This window comes from Corvus kubaryi, unplaced genomic scaffold, assembly GCF_017639235.1.
Source record: "Corvus kubaryi isolate FWS band 111438036 unplaced genomic scaffold, C.kubaryi_AGA036_p1.0 37354, whole genome shotgun sequence".
In the NCBI taxonomy this organism is placed as follows: domain Eukaryota; kingdom Metazoa; phylum Chordata; class Aves; order Passeriformes; family Corvidae; genus Corvus; species Corvus kubaryi.
In genome coordinates this window covers 12,912,664-12,926,693 of record NW_024581116.1, presented here as the reverse complement: position 1 = coordinate 12,926,693, position 14,030 = coordinate 12,912,664, and the positions used below count along the sequence as shown (strand labels likewise).

Here is a 14,030-nt window from a genome sequence, read left to right as displayed (position 1 = left end):
GGCCTGTTACTAACCTGTCTTCTGAGCAAACCCAACAGGCACAACAGTCTGTGCAGAGTAATATCATTTATGCAAACCAGTCACAGAGGTTTGGATGTGACTTTGTGCACACTTGTGAATAAACTTCTTGAATTTGGGGAAGGACAAGCAGCTCAGCCTCTAGCTTGGCAGCACAGTTTGATATTGCTAGGTAGCCGTGAAAGACTGCAAGGGATAAAAGCCAGAAATTACCAAGGTTTTGGTTTTTTCCTGTTGTTGCTTAAGTGCAGACTGACCATCTTTCATTTTGCCGAAGGAGCTCTCCTGTTGCTGGGCAGTCTCACCTTGTGTGGCACAACGTGGGTATTGTCAAGGGAGAGGACAGACCCAGCCTTCTCCTGACATCCTGATGAAATCCTGAATTTAAATGCATTTTCGCCCTTGTGGCAGAATATTGAACCTACTGAATAAGCTTCTCTAAAAGCATAAACCCCAGTAAACCTGACAAGAGTTGTTCTGCTAAACATTTTTCTTTAGAAAGCCCTGCTCTCTGATTGTCTGGGAAGGCTGGAAAGCACCTTGTGCTGGTGCTGCTGTCACAGTGATCCATCTGCTCATGCTGCCTCCACAGTTGGAACAAAGAGGGAGAAGTCTTTTGGGGTGCCGCTGTTGAGCATGGGCTGTGCTGAGCTTACCCTTGCTGCACCCTTCTGTGACCCTCAGGTGCCACAAGGAGCACCAGCCAAGCCCCACCACACAGGGGCAAGCCCCCACTGCTGTGGGGCAAGGGATACAGGGAGGGAGGAGAAGCTGTGTAAGCCAAAGAGTTTCAAAGAACATCCGGACAATGCAAACGTGACTGGCACGGAGCCACCTGCCCTTCCTGCTTCTTGTTCAGCTGCATTTACTTTCACTTTTGAATAGATGAATTTTTCTTTGCTGCTGCTGTCTGCTGCTGTCCCTGCCTGCTCCCGCTCAGTCATCGCAGCAGATCAGCCTGTGGAGGAATCCAGAGCTGGGCATCGCAAGCCATGTGATGGAGGGGTGGGGTTGTAGCAGAGAAATAAAATACAGATCTTTATTATTTCCCATATAAAAAGGATTAATAATAAAAATTAATATTTCCCAAATAGTTCCTCCCAAACTACCCTCCCTTCCACAGCATATTAATCACTGGGAGAGCCTAGAGGAGAGAAAAGGAAGCCAAATTAAATGAGGTTTTTCCTGGTGATTTATAGCATCCTTTTTCTCCTCTTTCCCCCTTTCCCCAGGGGGTCTGTGTTTCTCACAGGGTTCTACCTCTCCCCAGCCCCTCTCTGCCCAGTGGGGCTGGAGCTCAGGCAGATTTTCTCTTGCTTTGCAGCTGCTGAACCCGGACCCAGAAGAGGATGGGGAAGCAGAACAGCAAGCTGCGCCCCGAGGTGCTCCAGGACCTGCGTGAGAACACTGAGTTCACAGACCACGAGCTGCAGGAGTGGTACAAGGGCTTCCTAAAAGATTGCCCCACGGGCCATTTGACTGTTGAAGAGTTTAAAAAAATATATGCAAATTTTTTTCCCTATGGCGATGCGTCGAAGTTTGCGGAGCACGTCTTCCGCACCTTTGACACTAACGGCGACGGGACAATTGACTTTAGGGAATTCATCATCGCCCTGAGCGTCACCTCCCGGGGCAAGCTGGAACAGAAGCTGAAGTGGGCGTTCAGTATGTATGACCTGGATGGCAATGGGTACATCAGCCGTGGGGAAATGCTAGAAATAGTGCAGGTGAGGCATTATCTCTATTGGACATCTTATTTGTGTTGCTGTAACCGCTTCGCCGTCAGACAGCTGGAGCTGGAGATGAGGGATCTGCTGAGCTGGCTCACTCCTGCCGCAGGCAGGTTCCTGAGCCCATTGTACCCAAAGAGACAGATGGTGGGACCTACAAGATGCAGATGAGGAAAGGGCCTGAGACATGAACAAAGCACTTGTGCAGCTGGCCTGCAGCCAAAATTCTGCAGCTCTCCCTGGGGGTTTCTTAGTGTGATGTTCATGGGATCAAAAAACCCTAAATGCCAATTCTACTGACCTGATTAATCTCAAAATTAGTGCTTTTAATCTTCAAATCTGAGTCAATGTGAACTCTGGATGAAAGGCTGTAGTGTGTCTGTCTCCTGAAGGCAGAGGACACACTGTGCAGCTGAGATGTGTGTCCTGTGCAGTGCAAGGGAGTCATGCATCAGCCAGTGCCCTGACACTTGGTCCTCCTGGCTGAGGTGGTATAATTTAGGTGGAAGGGTAGGACTGCAGACACTCTAAAGAGGTCTCATCATTATTCATGTTCTTGTAAATCTGAAGATGCATTTCCTTACCCATCCATGAAGAAAAAACACATCTATTGCTCTATACTCATATTCACCATAATCCATGTAACACCCCACATGCATACCTGTAACTGGGTGGATGGTGATGGCTCAGCCCAGCTGCAGAAGAGAGGGTTGCACACCATTGCCTCTTGTATTTTAGCCCAGTCTTGCTCATACATTAATCTAGACCCTGACTTTCAGTTAAACTGACCCAGCGCTTCTTTTGAAGTATGAATGAATACAAGAAAGGAGAATAAAAAGCTGCAGTCAGAAATTCCCATTCATTTTGGTTTATAAGGTTCTGCAGCTGCCTGCCAGGGTCAGCTGCCTTTTTTTACTGCTACAGGCTTAAATTCTTTTTCTCTGTCCCATGCTTTATCATTTGGGTTGTGTTTTTCTTATATCTCTTTTCTTTTAACATTTTTTTTAATACTCAGGCAATTTACAAAATGGTTTCATCAGTAATGAAAATGCCAGAGGATGAATCCACTCCTGAGAAGCGAACAGACAAGATCTTCAGACAGATGGACACAAACAATGACGGTAGGATTGCCACTGGCACCCTTCCCTAGGCTCTAGAAACAGAGGTTTTCTAGCCCAGCCTTGGTAGATGGCAGAATTTGGGGAGAGGGGAGAGAGGGCAGGGATGTCCCCACTGGTGCCTTTGGTCTCTGCCTGACCTCGTTGAGCATCTTTGGTCCATGGCAAATAGGGTGAATAACTGAGCAATGAGCACAGGGTGACTTTTCCTGCTGGGGGGCTGGGAGGGGACCAGTCCTTCCCTAACATTTTATGGGTGAATCCCCTTCTGCAAAGGCTCCTCTGAAATTCCCTAGTCCATTGTCTTTGGGTTATTTTCTCTGGGCATAGCACAAACTTGGCGCAAGGTTTTGCTCCCATTGCCCTTGATAGAGTTGCACTCCTGGGCTTGTCATCAGTAACACGGCTCCTGAATGTGGGCACCTGAAAACAAAAATTCCCATGGGTCCATAATACTTATTTTCTCTGCATGTTTATGGCATATATACATATGTATATGTTCACACACCTCTGTTGCACTATGAGTGTCAGGGGGATGTAGCAGCTCCCAAGACAGGTTGTGGAGCTCCTTGATAAATTACTGACAGTGTACCTGTCACAACCCCTCCACCTGAGCTGGCTCATTTCCTTGGGCTTGAAAAATACTGGCAAAAAATGATCAATTTCCTCTGCTCATCAGCCTGATGATATGTTTCCTCTATTCCCAGTTGAGGTGGAGTTTTCCCTGGGAATTACCCTGTCAGTGGCTGAGGTGGCAACTGCTCACATCAAAATCAGGAGCTGTGTCCTAATGATATGCTCTGTGAGAGCAAAGATTTGGTTCTAGCACTGAGATATGGAGACCTAAAAAATGCTATCTTATGTTCAGAAGGATTTTTATTTAAGAGACTTTTATGGCTGCATTTTGGTGTCTGTTGCTGCAGTCCCCAGGGCAAATTCCTGGCCTTGCTGAAATCCTCAAGTATTTTACCTTTGACTTCATCCAAACTAGCACTTCATCCCCTGGCTTGACGTGTGGAGGGCCCTAAAATAACATGATTAAAATATTTTTGGTCTGCGGAAAGTAGCAGTGTGTGCAGATGCATAACAGAGTAGTGGACACAAAATCTGCTATATATCTATACATCCTCCATCTGTTGCACTTTGTTGCTGAAATAAAATCATCCTATTCCCAGTAAAATACCAGCCCTGCAAGACATGCAGTGCCAAGGAATAACATCTGCACATGTGTGTCTGGTGGCTAGAAAAATTTTCTTCCCTGACTGTTGAGCATTGCAGATAGATTTTGATTTGGGCTTTGCTTTTAAATAATGCAAGGAAAGGGACAAACTAATAAATATCCTGATAGTTAGGAGATCTCTTTTTTGTTAAAGACTCTTGGTTTGGGAACATTAGCTCAAAAGCCAGAAATTAGTGTGCCACAGGTTTTTGAGCTCCTGTAATTTCTGCAAGAGGAAGGCTTGCTCATTCATGGAATCATAGAATCTTTTGGGTTGGAAAAGACCTCTACGATCATCTAGTCAAATTGTTAACCCAAAATGGCCAAACCCACCACTAAACCATGTCCCTAAGTGCCACATCTACATGTCTTTTAAATGCCCTGGGCAGTCTGTTCCAATACTTGAGAACCCTTTTGGTAAAGAAATTTTTCCTAATATCCAATCTAAACCTTCCTTGGTGCAACTTGAGGCCATTTCCTCTCACCCTCTTGCTTACTTGGGAAAGGAGTTCCTCCGTGTTCAACCCATTTTGGGTGCTGGCCACCAGGGTCATTCCTCTTCTGTCCCCACAACAAGCTGGTAGCATCCTGTGGCTGGTGAAAACTGGCACAGTGAGCTGGTGCCTCTCTCTCTTTGGATGCATGTGGCCAAAAGTGGCAGCAGGCACCTCCCAAGTGCAAGATGTGGGTCCTGTCTCAAGCATGGCAGGTTGGGGTGGGTAAGGATGGCCCTGGGGTGTTGTGTGAGGGTAGGGTACGTTGTGCTGAATGCACAAGCTACATGGGAGATCACTAGACGTGATGTCAGGGATACAGAATGCCTGTGTCCTCCTCTTCATAGGGAAAATTGTTTCATTTTTCACTAATATTGCCATGTCCTATTTCTGCCATGGTTCAGAGTGCTGGAGCTGGAGGGTATTGGTGGTAGCAGGCAAGACAGAGGCTGCTCATGGGCTCCTGATGGTATTTGTGCAGGGGAGTGGTCCTGAGCTTGGGAAAAATCTGCCAGGGTGACCCGAGGATGAGGTCTGAAAGACCAGATGGAATATTTCCTCCTTGCTGTACCACGCTGTGTCATGCCATTCCATGGGACTGTTGGAGGCAGGGGACGCTGGGGTGGTTGCTCCTCCAGAGGTCATTTTTCAGACCCTCAGACTGTTACAGGGTCCATGCAAGTTGGCTCCTCTGGCCTAAACTGAAGATGTATAAACCAGAAGTGCCCAGGAGGAACACATAGCAGTAGGTGGCAAGCCCCTCCACGGCTAGCTTTTCTTGAAAAAAAAAAGAAAAAACAAAACCTGTCCTGTTCCTGTACACCCAGCAGGGCACAGCAACTGACTTGCAGAGTCATGGAATCATGGAATAGTTAGGGTTGGAAGGGCCCGTCAAAGGTCATCTGGCCCAACACCCCTGCAATGAGCAGGGAGATGTTGAACTAGATCAGGTTGCTCAGAACCCCATCCAACCTTGTAGGTGCCAGAGAAGCCATCACTGCTCAGCCCTATGTGTCACAAGAAACAAGAGGACAAAGTAGGGATATTTGGAATATTTAGGTTTAAAATGTTGTAGTAATACAAGCATCATTTCAAAGCATACATGTGTTCAGGTACCATAATTGTGTTTGTGTGTCATGTCATTTGTATAGTCTGGTTCTGAGCAAAAAGCTGCCAAATGATACCAGAACAGTTATTTTTCGATTTGGGACTGTCTTTTTAAATAAAGAAATAGCAATTATTATGCTGGATTGTTTTGCAGAAGAAAAATGCATTTGGGCTTAAAGGCTTGAGTAGGATTTAGCTGCTGTGCATTGCACTAAATTCCCCTCAATGCCTTTGCGATAGATTAAATAGATGTTATATTGCCTCTGTGAGGAGGGGTTCTTTGCTACAGCAATAGTGGCAGCAACAACTGACTTTAAAAAATTGCTTCCATTTTGGTTTTCCTCCCCGCCAGGTAAGCTGTCGCTGGAAGAGTTCATCAAAGGTGCCAAGAGCGATCCCTCCATCGTGCGGTTGTTACAGTGCGACCCCAGTAGCGCGAGTCAATTCTGATGAAAGTGGACAGTGTGCTCAGAGAATCTCGGCTTGTGTCCTTCAAGCTTTGCTCGCAAACGGATGCCTTCTCAACCATCCCTCCACACTTTGCGGATAAGATCCCGTTGCCAGATTGTGTGTGTGTGTGTGTGTCCGAGCGAACCAGCCCTCGCTCCCCCCACTGACACCAGTGCAGTTCTCCTGCGGCAGCTCCGTTTCTGCTTCCCCGTAATGTTACGATTCACTCTGCACATTTTAAACATTAATCGAAAGGTATGTTTACATGCAGCTACGAGAGAGTTCGATGGCTGGTGAGATACCACTTCACTTAGTCCGTAAGAAAGGTGATGTTCCCGTAGTTCCCAAGAAGATGCTAGGTAGGACTTTTACCCAAAATAGCAGAGGGTAGATAATTTATTTTGCTTCAGAAATTACTATGATGGAAAAAAAAAAAAAAAAAAAAAAAATGAAAAAAAAAAAAGAGAAAAAAAAAAAAAAAGCAGCTTTCCTGGGCATGGTTCCAATTTTCTTTTTGAGGAAAATTGCTTGCACTTATCTAATGGTCTTTACTTTCTTTTAATATATATATAAATTATATATATATGGTGAAGTAAAATTTTAAATATTTAGGTCATCTATTTAAGGCATAAAATAGAATTCAAGCTTTGTTTCTTCTAGTTGTCTGTGATTTATTCAAATCTTGGAGATTGTTTTTTTTGTGATATTTATGCATTAGCAAATTGCTGTTCCAAAAGAAATGCATGACTAGCAGTTTGTGGATATTTCACTCTGTTTAATTCCTGAATGGAAATATTTGTTCATTTTTACTGTCAGTCATTCCAGCATTACTGTCTTAACAAAAGACCTGAAAGGAGTTCATCCTCATTTTGTATTTCTCAGTGGAGTCCTACTTTATGGTGGTTGCTGCGTTAAATGGCTTTTGAGTGCCCCGAGGTGACGTGACTGGCACTGCTGTTCTCGACTTGGCTACACCTCCTCCCTTTTGCTGTCGATATGTTAATAGTCTTGTGCATTCCAGTGTTATTTAATATCTGCCTAATGCCAAGAAATATTAATTGAAATAAAAGACTACTTTTCTTGTCACTGCCTGTCTTGGTCTAAACCATGCACCAAGTTCCTAGTGTCAGGTATTTGGGGAAGGGCATGGATGGCTCTCTGCCCAGCGTCTCCCAGTCTTGTCCAAGACATGTTGCCTTGTAAGTATGTAGGGATTTTGGGAACCGACTGTTGTGGCTGGGTTAATGCTGTGGTGTTAGTGCCTGTGGGATCCAGCTCCATCCCAGCTGAATCCAGGGTAAAGACAGCTCAATTTCTGCTGGATGTGGAGCAGCTCAAGGCAATGAAGGAAAAACTGCTGACCCTGTTGGCTGGGCTACTGTGACCACAGCTTTACAAAATAAAACTCCTGACAGGTACCAGGTACTTGCTGTTGGACTAACGTTTGACACTGGTAGCACGGGAAGCAGTTTTCTCCCCTTTGATCAGGTCTGCAAGTAGCTGCATAAGCCTGCCCTCTCTGCAAAATGAAGTATCAACAAATTATTTGGCCTGAGGTTAATGCTGAGCACGTAATGAAGGAATTTTTGCTGTGTAGAATGTTCTAGTAGTGGTTACATGATTAAAATATTAAGAGACAGGAATGGTTGCAATATCCAAGTGGAAATACATTTAGTCGGACTTGGTTCTACTAAACAAACTTGTGTCAGTGCTGCCAAGCAAAAGAGTGTGTTCTTTTTTTTCCCCTGGAAATTAAAATTTGAGCAATTAAACCAACAGTCCTTTCAACCAAAACACCCTAAGAGGGATGTTAATCAGAAGCTTGCCTGCTTTCTCAGGGTGAGCCCAGCAATAAACCCCAGCTATTGAAAAAAATGTAATTCCACGGTTGCTGATAGCCTGTATCCAGCCTGTTTGTGTTCATGCTGTCAGTCTGTCTGCCAGAAGATGCTGTGGTGTTAGAGATGCTGCAGATGTTCTTACGCTAGTGACTCTTCTTGCATGGGCTGGGTCCAAAAGCAGCTGTTCAGATGTGAATTGGCCACCATGGGCTTTATCATTTCTGTATTCAGGAGAGTGTGAAAAAATGTGTCTGACCTTGTCCCGGGATGGTACCTCTGAGGTGGACCACAACATTTGAATCTTGTTTGTGCAATCTTAAATGAGTCAGGCATATTTCCAGTCAAGCATTGCATGATATCCTGGGTACCAAAGATGTAAAAACTCTTTTTCTGTAGCATTCATAAATGCAGCACTTCCTCTGTCGTCATTCATTTGCTCCTCTAAGTGGAAATATTACTGCCTTTTCCTGGCATCTCACTTCTTCTGGTTTCCACTGCTGTCTGTAGTGAATAGCATGTTTAAGTAGCTGATTAACAAAGCCCAAAGTCTTCTCATTTGGGGTGAAAAAAAATCTCCTTACAGAAGCTTATTTTGACCTTGTTTTTGCAGAAAGAAAGTGAAAGAATCTGAATTTTAGAGGACAGAAAGTTCCCCTTTCTTTGATGTTGTAATTTTTTCTCTGAAATGGGCCAGGGTATCCATGATGCAGTTTGCTGCCTACCATGGTCTGACAAGCCCCTGCACAGCCCTGTCCAGACACCAGGATTGTGTCCTGCTTCATCGGACCCAATTTCTTCCATCTTTGCCTCTTTAAATTTTCCAATCCCAGATTTGTGGGTTTTGGTTTTTTTCTTTTTCTTTTTTTTTTTTTTTTTTTTTTTTTTTTTTTTTTGTTATTCCTCACTGTTTTCATAGCTTTTAGGGAGTTTCTTCTCTTCAGGGCAGGATGATATTATTTCACACTGGGACTGGCACAAATTATGTGAGTAAGATGCTCCCAGCTTGCCTTTCAGGAAGAAGTGAAGGAAGATGTCCAGGAAAGGTGGTCATGCATGGCATTCTGGGGAAAATGAGAGATGCTCTGAAGCCCAACCAGGCTGAGCTTTTTAAAGGCGGCTTCTGATATGGGGAATCTTTTAATTAAAAGGCCATCTAAGTACTGGAAAGGATTTTATCTGCTGCTGCCAAGCAGCTCTCTTAAAATCAGACCTGCTTCAGAGGCTGAGGTTGTGCATCCACAGTCACTGGGTAACTTTGATCATCTTGGCTTGAAGGATGTCTCTGCTTTCCTTACCGGTAACGAGGACTCAGAGGGGAGAGCAATTTCCAGGCTCCTTCTCCAGAATGTCATTTGAATATTGATACAGGCAGAGTTCAAAACTGATGCAGTAATCAATGAAAAGCTAAGAGAGCTTTACTGCTTGTTGGGCTCCCAGGAATGTCTTTCGTAGAGGGACTGTTGTGTAGAGGGGTTAATCACTTGGGAAATGAAGTCCAAGTGATTAATAGAAAATTTCAACTCATTAAGTGACTTAAGTGTTTTTGTGAATTGTATTTTTAGTCAAAAATGGAGTCTAACTTAGCGAAAGTAATTTAACACAAAAAAATCTCACCACTGTGTCCATTTTTACCTCACTTTAATAACTTATGTGATTATTTTCTTGCCATGGAGATATCTAATGCTCTGAAAGCTCTGGCTAATTGCTACATAAATTCAGGTTTTTCTGTATGAATTGCAGGTCTTGTTAAACTAATTCAAAATTATGTCACTGCCTTTCAGATTAAGTTAAAAGCTGTCTGGTTGCATCCTAACTCCAGTGTGGGTGATGGAGGTGCTTGGGTTCAGTCTTTTGTGTCTCCCTTGCCAAGTTTGAATTGGCCATTTGTTTTTAAAACAGGCCCTTTGCAATATATTTTTAGCATTGGCCTCTGAGTAATAAACTCTTGTGAAGAACAACGTGAGCATTTCTGCAAGCACGGGGCAGATGGTCTCCATGGATAGTCCTCGATCCATTATGCAGGGCACCCTCTATTCATATTTAAAGGTTAGGAACAGCCGTTGACTTTAATGGTCCAGTGGGCAGACTGGCATTTTGAGCTCCCCAGGCTGCACCATGGCAGATACAGTGCTGATGAACCTGATAATTGCTGTTATCTCTTTTGGGAGGAGAGATGCTTTATTGAAAAGAAGGAAAAGGGTGGGAGAGGAGAGCAGAGCATCTCTTTGTAGGAGCTTTGGAGACGTGCCTGTATCGCTGGGAGCAGTGTGCCTGCAAGCAGACCTTAGCTGTTGCCCACCTGTACCCAGTGTGATGGTTTGGAGGCAGACACACTTCCAAACACTCTCGTGTTCACTGTGGCTAAAGGGCAACCAGTGCATCACCAGAGGGTTGGGTTAATCCCAGGCTTTCAACCATGTCACACAAGTCAGAAGCCACTGCCAGAAGGAGGCAAGGAGCTGTCATGGCAGCTGCTTGATGTCTTCGAGGACAGACGGGCAAGGTCACGACCACCAGTTGGGTGGGTTATTTTAAGAGCAAGCTGGCTCTTCCTGATGGAGGAACAATTTATCACAAACAAAATCTGTATCGATTGGGCTGTCACTAGAGGGAATTGTCTCTCACGTGAAGGTGAGAAGCAGGATCCCCTCCTTGCTCCTCTCCACGCATATTCCCACACCTTTGTGTTTGGAGCTGCTGGTACTTGGGCGGGTTGGGACTGACACCATGGATAACGGTCAGCTCCCTCAAACCCTCCCTGCCTGTGGGACTGTAGCTTTGAACACATCTTTAGTGTCTTCTCTACCTTGTACCTGGCACTGGGAGCTGCATCACTAAACCTCTGCTCACAGCTGTGCTACCAGGGCTCTCACCCCACCATTTTTTTACCTTTCCAAAACAGAGCAACTGTTTTGCTTCCTTTGCCTTAACTTCTTTTTTCCTTTGCATAAACTGTTCCATGCAGCAATATGGGAACTTAGTGCAGAAGGCAGGTCACACTCTAAAATCCAAGTTGGTCACAGATATATTACAGCAAAGATGACAAATTACACCCTGGGTGAAATTTGCCTCTGCAGTGTCACCCAGGCCGTTCTGCAGGAAATGAGGTGTGAGCAAGGGAGCCTGTTTTTCCTTGGCACTTGGCTGTGCCTGCTCTTTCCCAGCCCTGGGGATGGGGTTGCACTGCAGCAGAGAACAGGAGCAGGGACAAGTCCTGCCCTAAGGGCCCTGCCATGTCAAAGTCACCCACAGCGTGACTTTGTTTTTCCCAGGTCAGGACACAGTGTTCTTTCCAGTCACTATTTCCATTTTGCTTTTTAGTTTCCAAGTGAAATAAATATTATCCTTAAAGCCTAATGTGGTTATATATACATCGACACAGGATTGAATCCAGATTTTCTTCAGCAACATCTGGAGAAAAGTAGCCTGAGAGGAGATTTTATTGCTCTCTACAACTACCTGAAAGGAGGTTGTAGCCAGGTGGGGATGAGTAACAAGTGACGGGATGAGAGGAAATGGCCTCAAGTTGCACCAGGGGAGGCTTAGAGTATTAGGAAAAATTTCTTCACTGAAAAGGTTATCAAGCATTGGAACAGGCTGCCCAGGGAAATGGTTGAGTCATCATCCCTGGAGGTATTAAAACAAAATGTAGATGTGGCTATGTTTAGTGGTGGACTCTACGATCTTACAGGTCTTTTCCAACCTAAATGATTGCATAATTCTGTGACTATGCTATGGCTGTGCGTGGTTCTGCTCAGGCCTGTCCTTACTGACAAGAGCAGCCGTGTATTTCTTCTATGTACTAAAGCACCTCTAATTCTTACTTGACTTGTTTGCACAAGAAGAAGATGCAAACTGCCATGTCTCACTGGTGTCTCCGTTGTGGGTACGTGCAAGAAGAAACACCTTGTTCCTCCCATGTGAGGTTTGGGTTGTAACCAGTACTGTGCTGAGCCTGCACCAGTGGTCGTGAACTCCAAAGGAGGTATCTGGCAGGCAGCCTCTTTCTCTGATAAGAGAAATCAGGCTTGTTTGAAGAAACACGGAGAAGCCCAGGCTCAGAGGAGAGTGCCAGCTAACTCACTAGGATATTGGCTCATCTCCTCTTGTGGAGAAACAGAACTGGGTTAGGGAGAAACAAAACAGGTACAGATAATTCTCTGCCTGAAGCTGGAATTTGTCTTCCGCTGGAGTCATTCAGGAGCAAGATGTCGTTGTGAATGGTTTTTAAATTGTTTTGGGAGCAGCCAGGGGAAATGGTGAGTGTTGAGCATCACAACATGGAGCTGGGGAGCATCATCCTCTTGGGGACACTGAGCCCTCATTTCCTGCAGCTGGCAGGAGCAGCAAGCTTCCTGTCTCCAGCTCCCTCTGGGTTGTGCTGTGGGACCATCATGCCCCCTGCTCTAGTGCAAAGGTGCAGCGGCCAAACGGGAGTGGGAGAAGAGACCTCTCCTCCTCCCACCAGACCCAGCTGGTGTGAGCAAACACCCCACTCTTGCAGCTGCAGCAATAACTGAACACATATATTTTTCCCCTTTATTCTTTTTTTTAATAATTTCCTGGACCCTTTTCAGGACAAATTCCACTGCTGAGCGGATGCCATGGGCAGCAGGCGCAGTGCTGGCAGCTGGTTCCTCAAGGAAAACGTGAGTGCACCGACTATGCCTTAATACACCATTAATGATCAGGAACAAAACACAAACATTACGGACACTTTCCTTGGAGAAAATAAAATAAACTCAGCTAATTCAGATGTTGGTGTTGCACAGTCATGGTCATTCCTTTGCTGCTTTCCTTATGAATTATTAATACATGTGAGGCTCACGACAGGCAGGTTTGATGCCTGCTAAAGGACACAGGTAGTGCCATTGCATGTGTGTGGTGGCACCGAGGAGCAGGGCTGCCTGCATGCTGCAGACAGTGCCAGTGCTCGAAGTGGGTTTCAGGTGCCAGGGTTTACCCCACACTGCGCCATCCTCCATCTCACCAGCATCGTGTGCAGTGATGCCTGAGGGAGCTGCTGCTGCCAGACACCCTGACCACACTGGAGAAATGTGGTCTTTGTGGAAACTGGCTTTCGTAGCCCTGCCATGCCCCACCTGGGGAGCCCTGGGGACTAAAGATAATCGTGTGTAAGAAAAGAACTTCACTTTTATGCGGGAGTGGCTTAAGTCAGCTTTAAAAGCAGCTGCTGAATCCTTCTGAACTACTTGGCAGGGAATTCCACATCCACTTCTCATTGAGCTGCTCGTGCTATCTGCCACCTTTCAGGCATGTCACCACCAGTCCCCTGTGGGACCTGCTGACAGCTGCAATGTATAGCAAGGCTCCTCCAGCAGGCCCCTGTGGAGCTCCAGCTCTCCCATGAGGATCCCAATGTCTTTTGGGACTAAGGCATCATGAGCCACATTGGTGAAGCCTCCAGGACTGCTCAACTGATGAAAATCACCAACTCCAAGTCTGCTCAGACCTTTAGTAACTGCCAGCACTGCTGCTAGAAGCTGTGGGAAAAAGGTCTTTTCCCTTTTTCCCTTTGAGTGTGATGCTTTCCTGTGGTGCCTGTGAGGGAGATGCTGGCCACCCTGGCTGCACCTCCATGTGGCCCCTCCTGTGCCCAGCACATTGTACCCAGCTGATGCTTTCCACACAGCAGAGGCCAGGGCCACCTCAGTTGCCATGGCAACACAAAAAAAAGGAGCCAGGAGTTTAATTTTTTTTTTCTTCCAAAGTAAAGCCACTTGCTTGAAACCTCACCTTCCATTTTGGGTGATTTTGCAGCCCCCCCATGTTCACCTTCTCTGCACAGTTCACAGCATCCACACTGGGCAGGATGCTTGAAAGGAACAACATCCCTGCCCAGCAGCATGAGTGCAACCACGGGATGGTCTGGTGAGGAGGCAGTGGAAGGGACCCAAGTCTTCTCTTTCTCTGCTCCGTTCTAGCAGTTGTCTAGCAAAGTTACACTCAAGGCACTTATGCTTTGCTCTCCCCTGCATTTTTTGGTGGAATCTGGCATCGCCTAGAATATGGGGAAAGGGACAGAGTGGACT

The 14,030-nt window shown here is 45.7% G+C and overlaps 1 protein-coding gene across 2 annotated transcripts in view; it reads left to right on the top strand.

The window, feature by feature from the left end:
• HPCAL1 (hippocalcin like 1) overlaps nucleotides 1-7,222 on the top strand; it is a 48,357-nt gene extending 41,135 nt beyond the window's left edge. For both annotated transcript variants that reach the window (XM_042033019.1, XM_042033020.1), the window contains exons 2-4: nucleotides 1,343-1,745; nucleotides 2,764-2,869; nucleotides 6,039-7,222. In XM_042033019.1, the coding sequence (XP_041888953.1) occupies nucleotides 1,368-1,745; nucleotides 2,764-2,869; nucleotides 6,039-6,136 (582 nt within the window). In that variant the 5' untranslated portion in view covers nucleotides 1,343-1,367 and the 3' untranslated portion in view covers nucleotides 6,137-7,222. The remainder of the gene's footprint in view (nucleotides 1-1,342; nucleotides 1,746-2,763; nucleotides 2,870-6,038) is intronic.
• The last annotated feature ends 6,808 nt before the right edge of the window (nucleotides 7,223-14,030 follow it).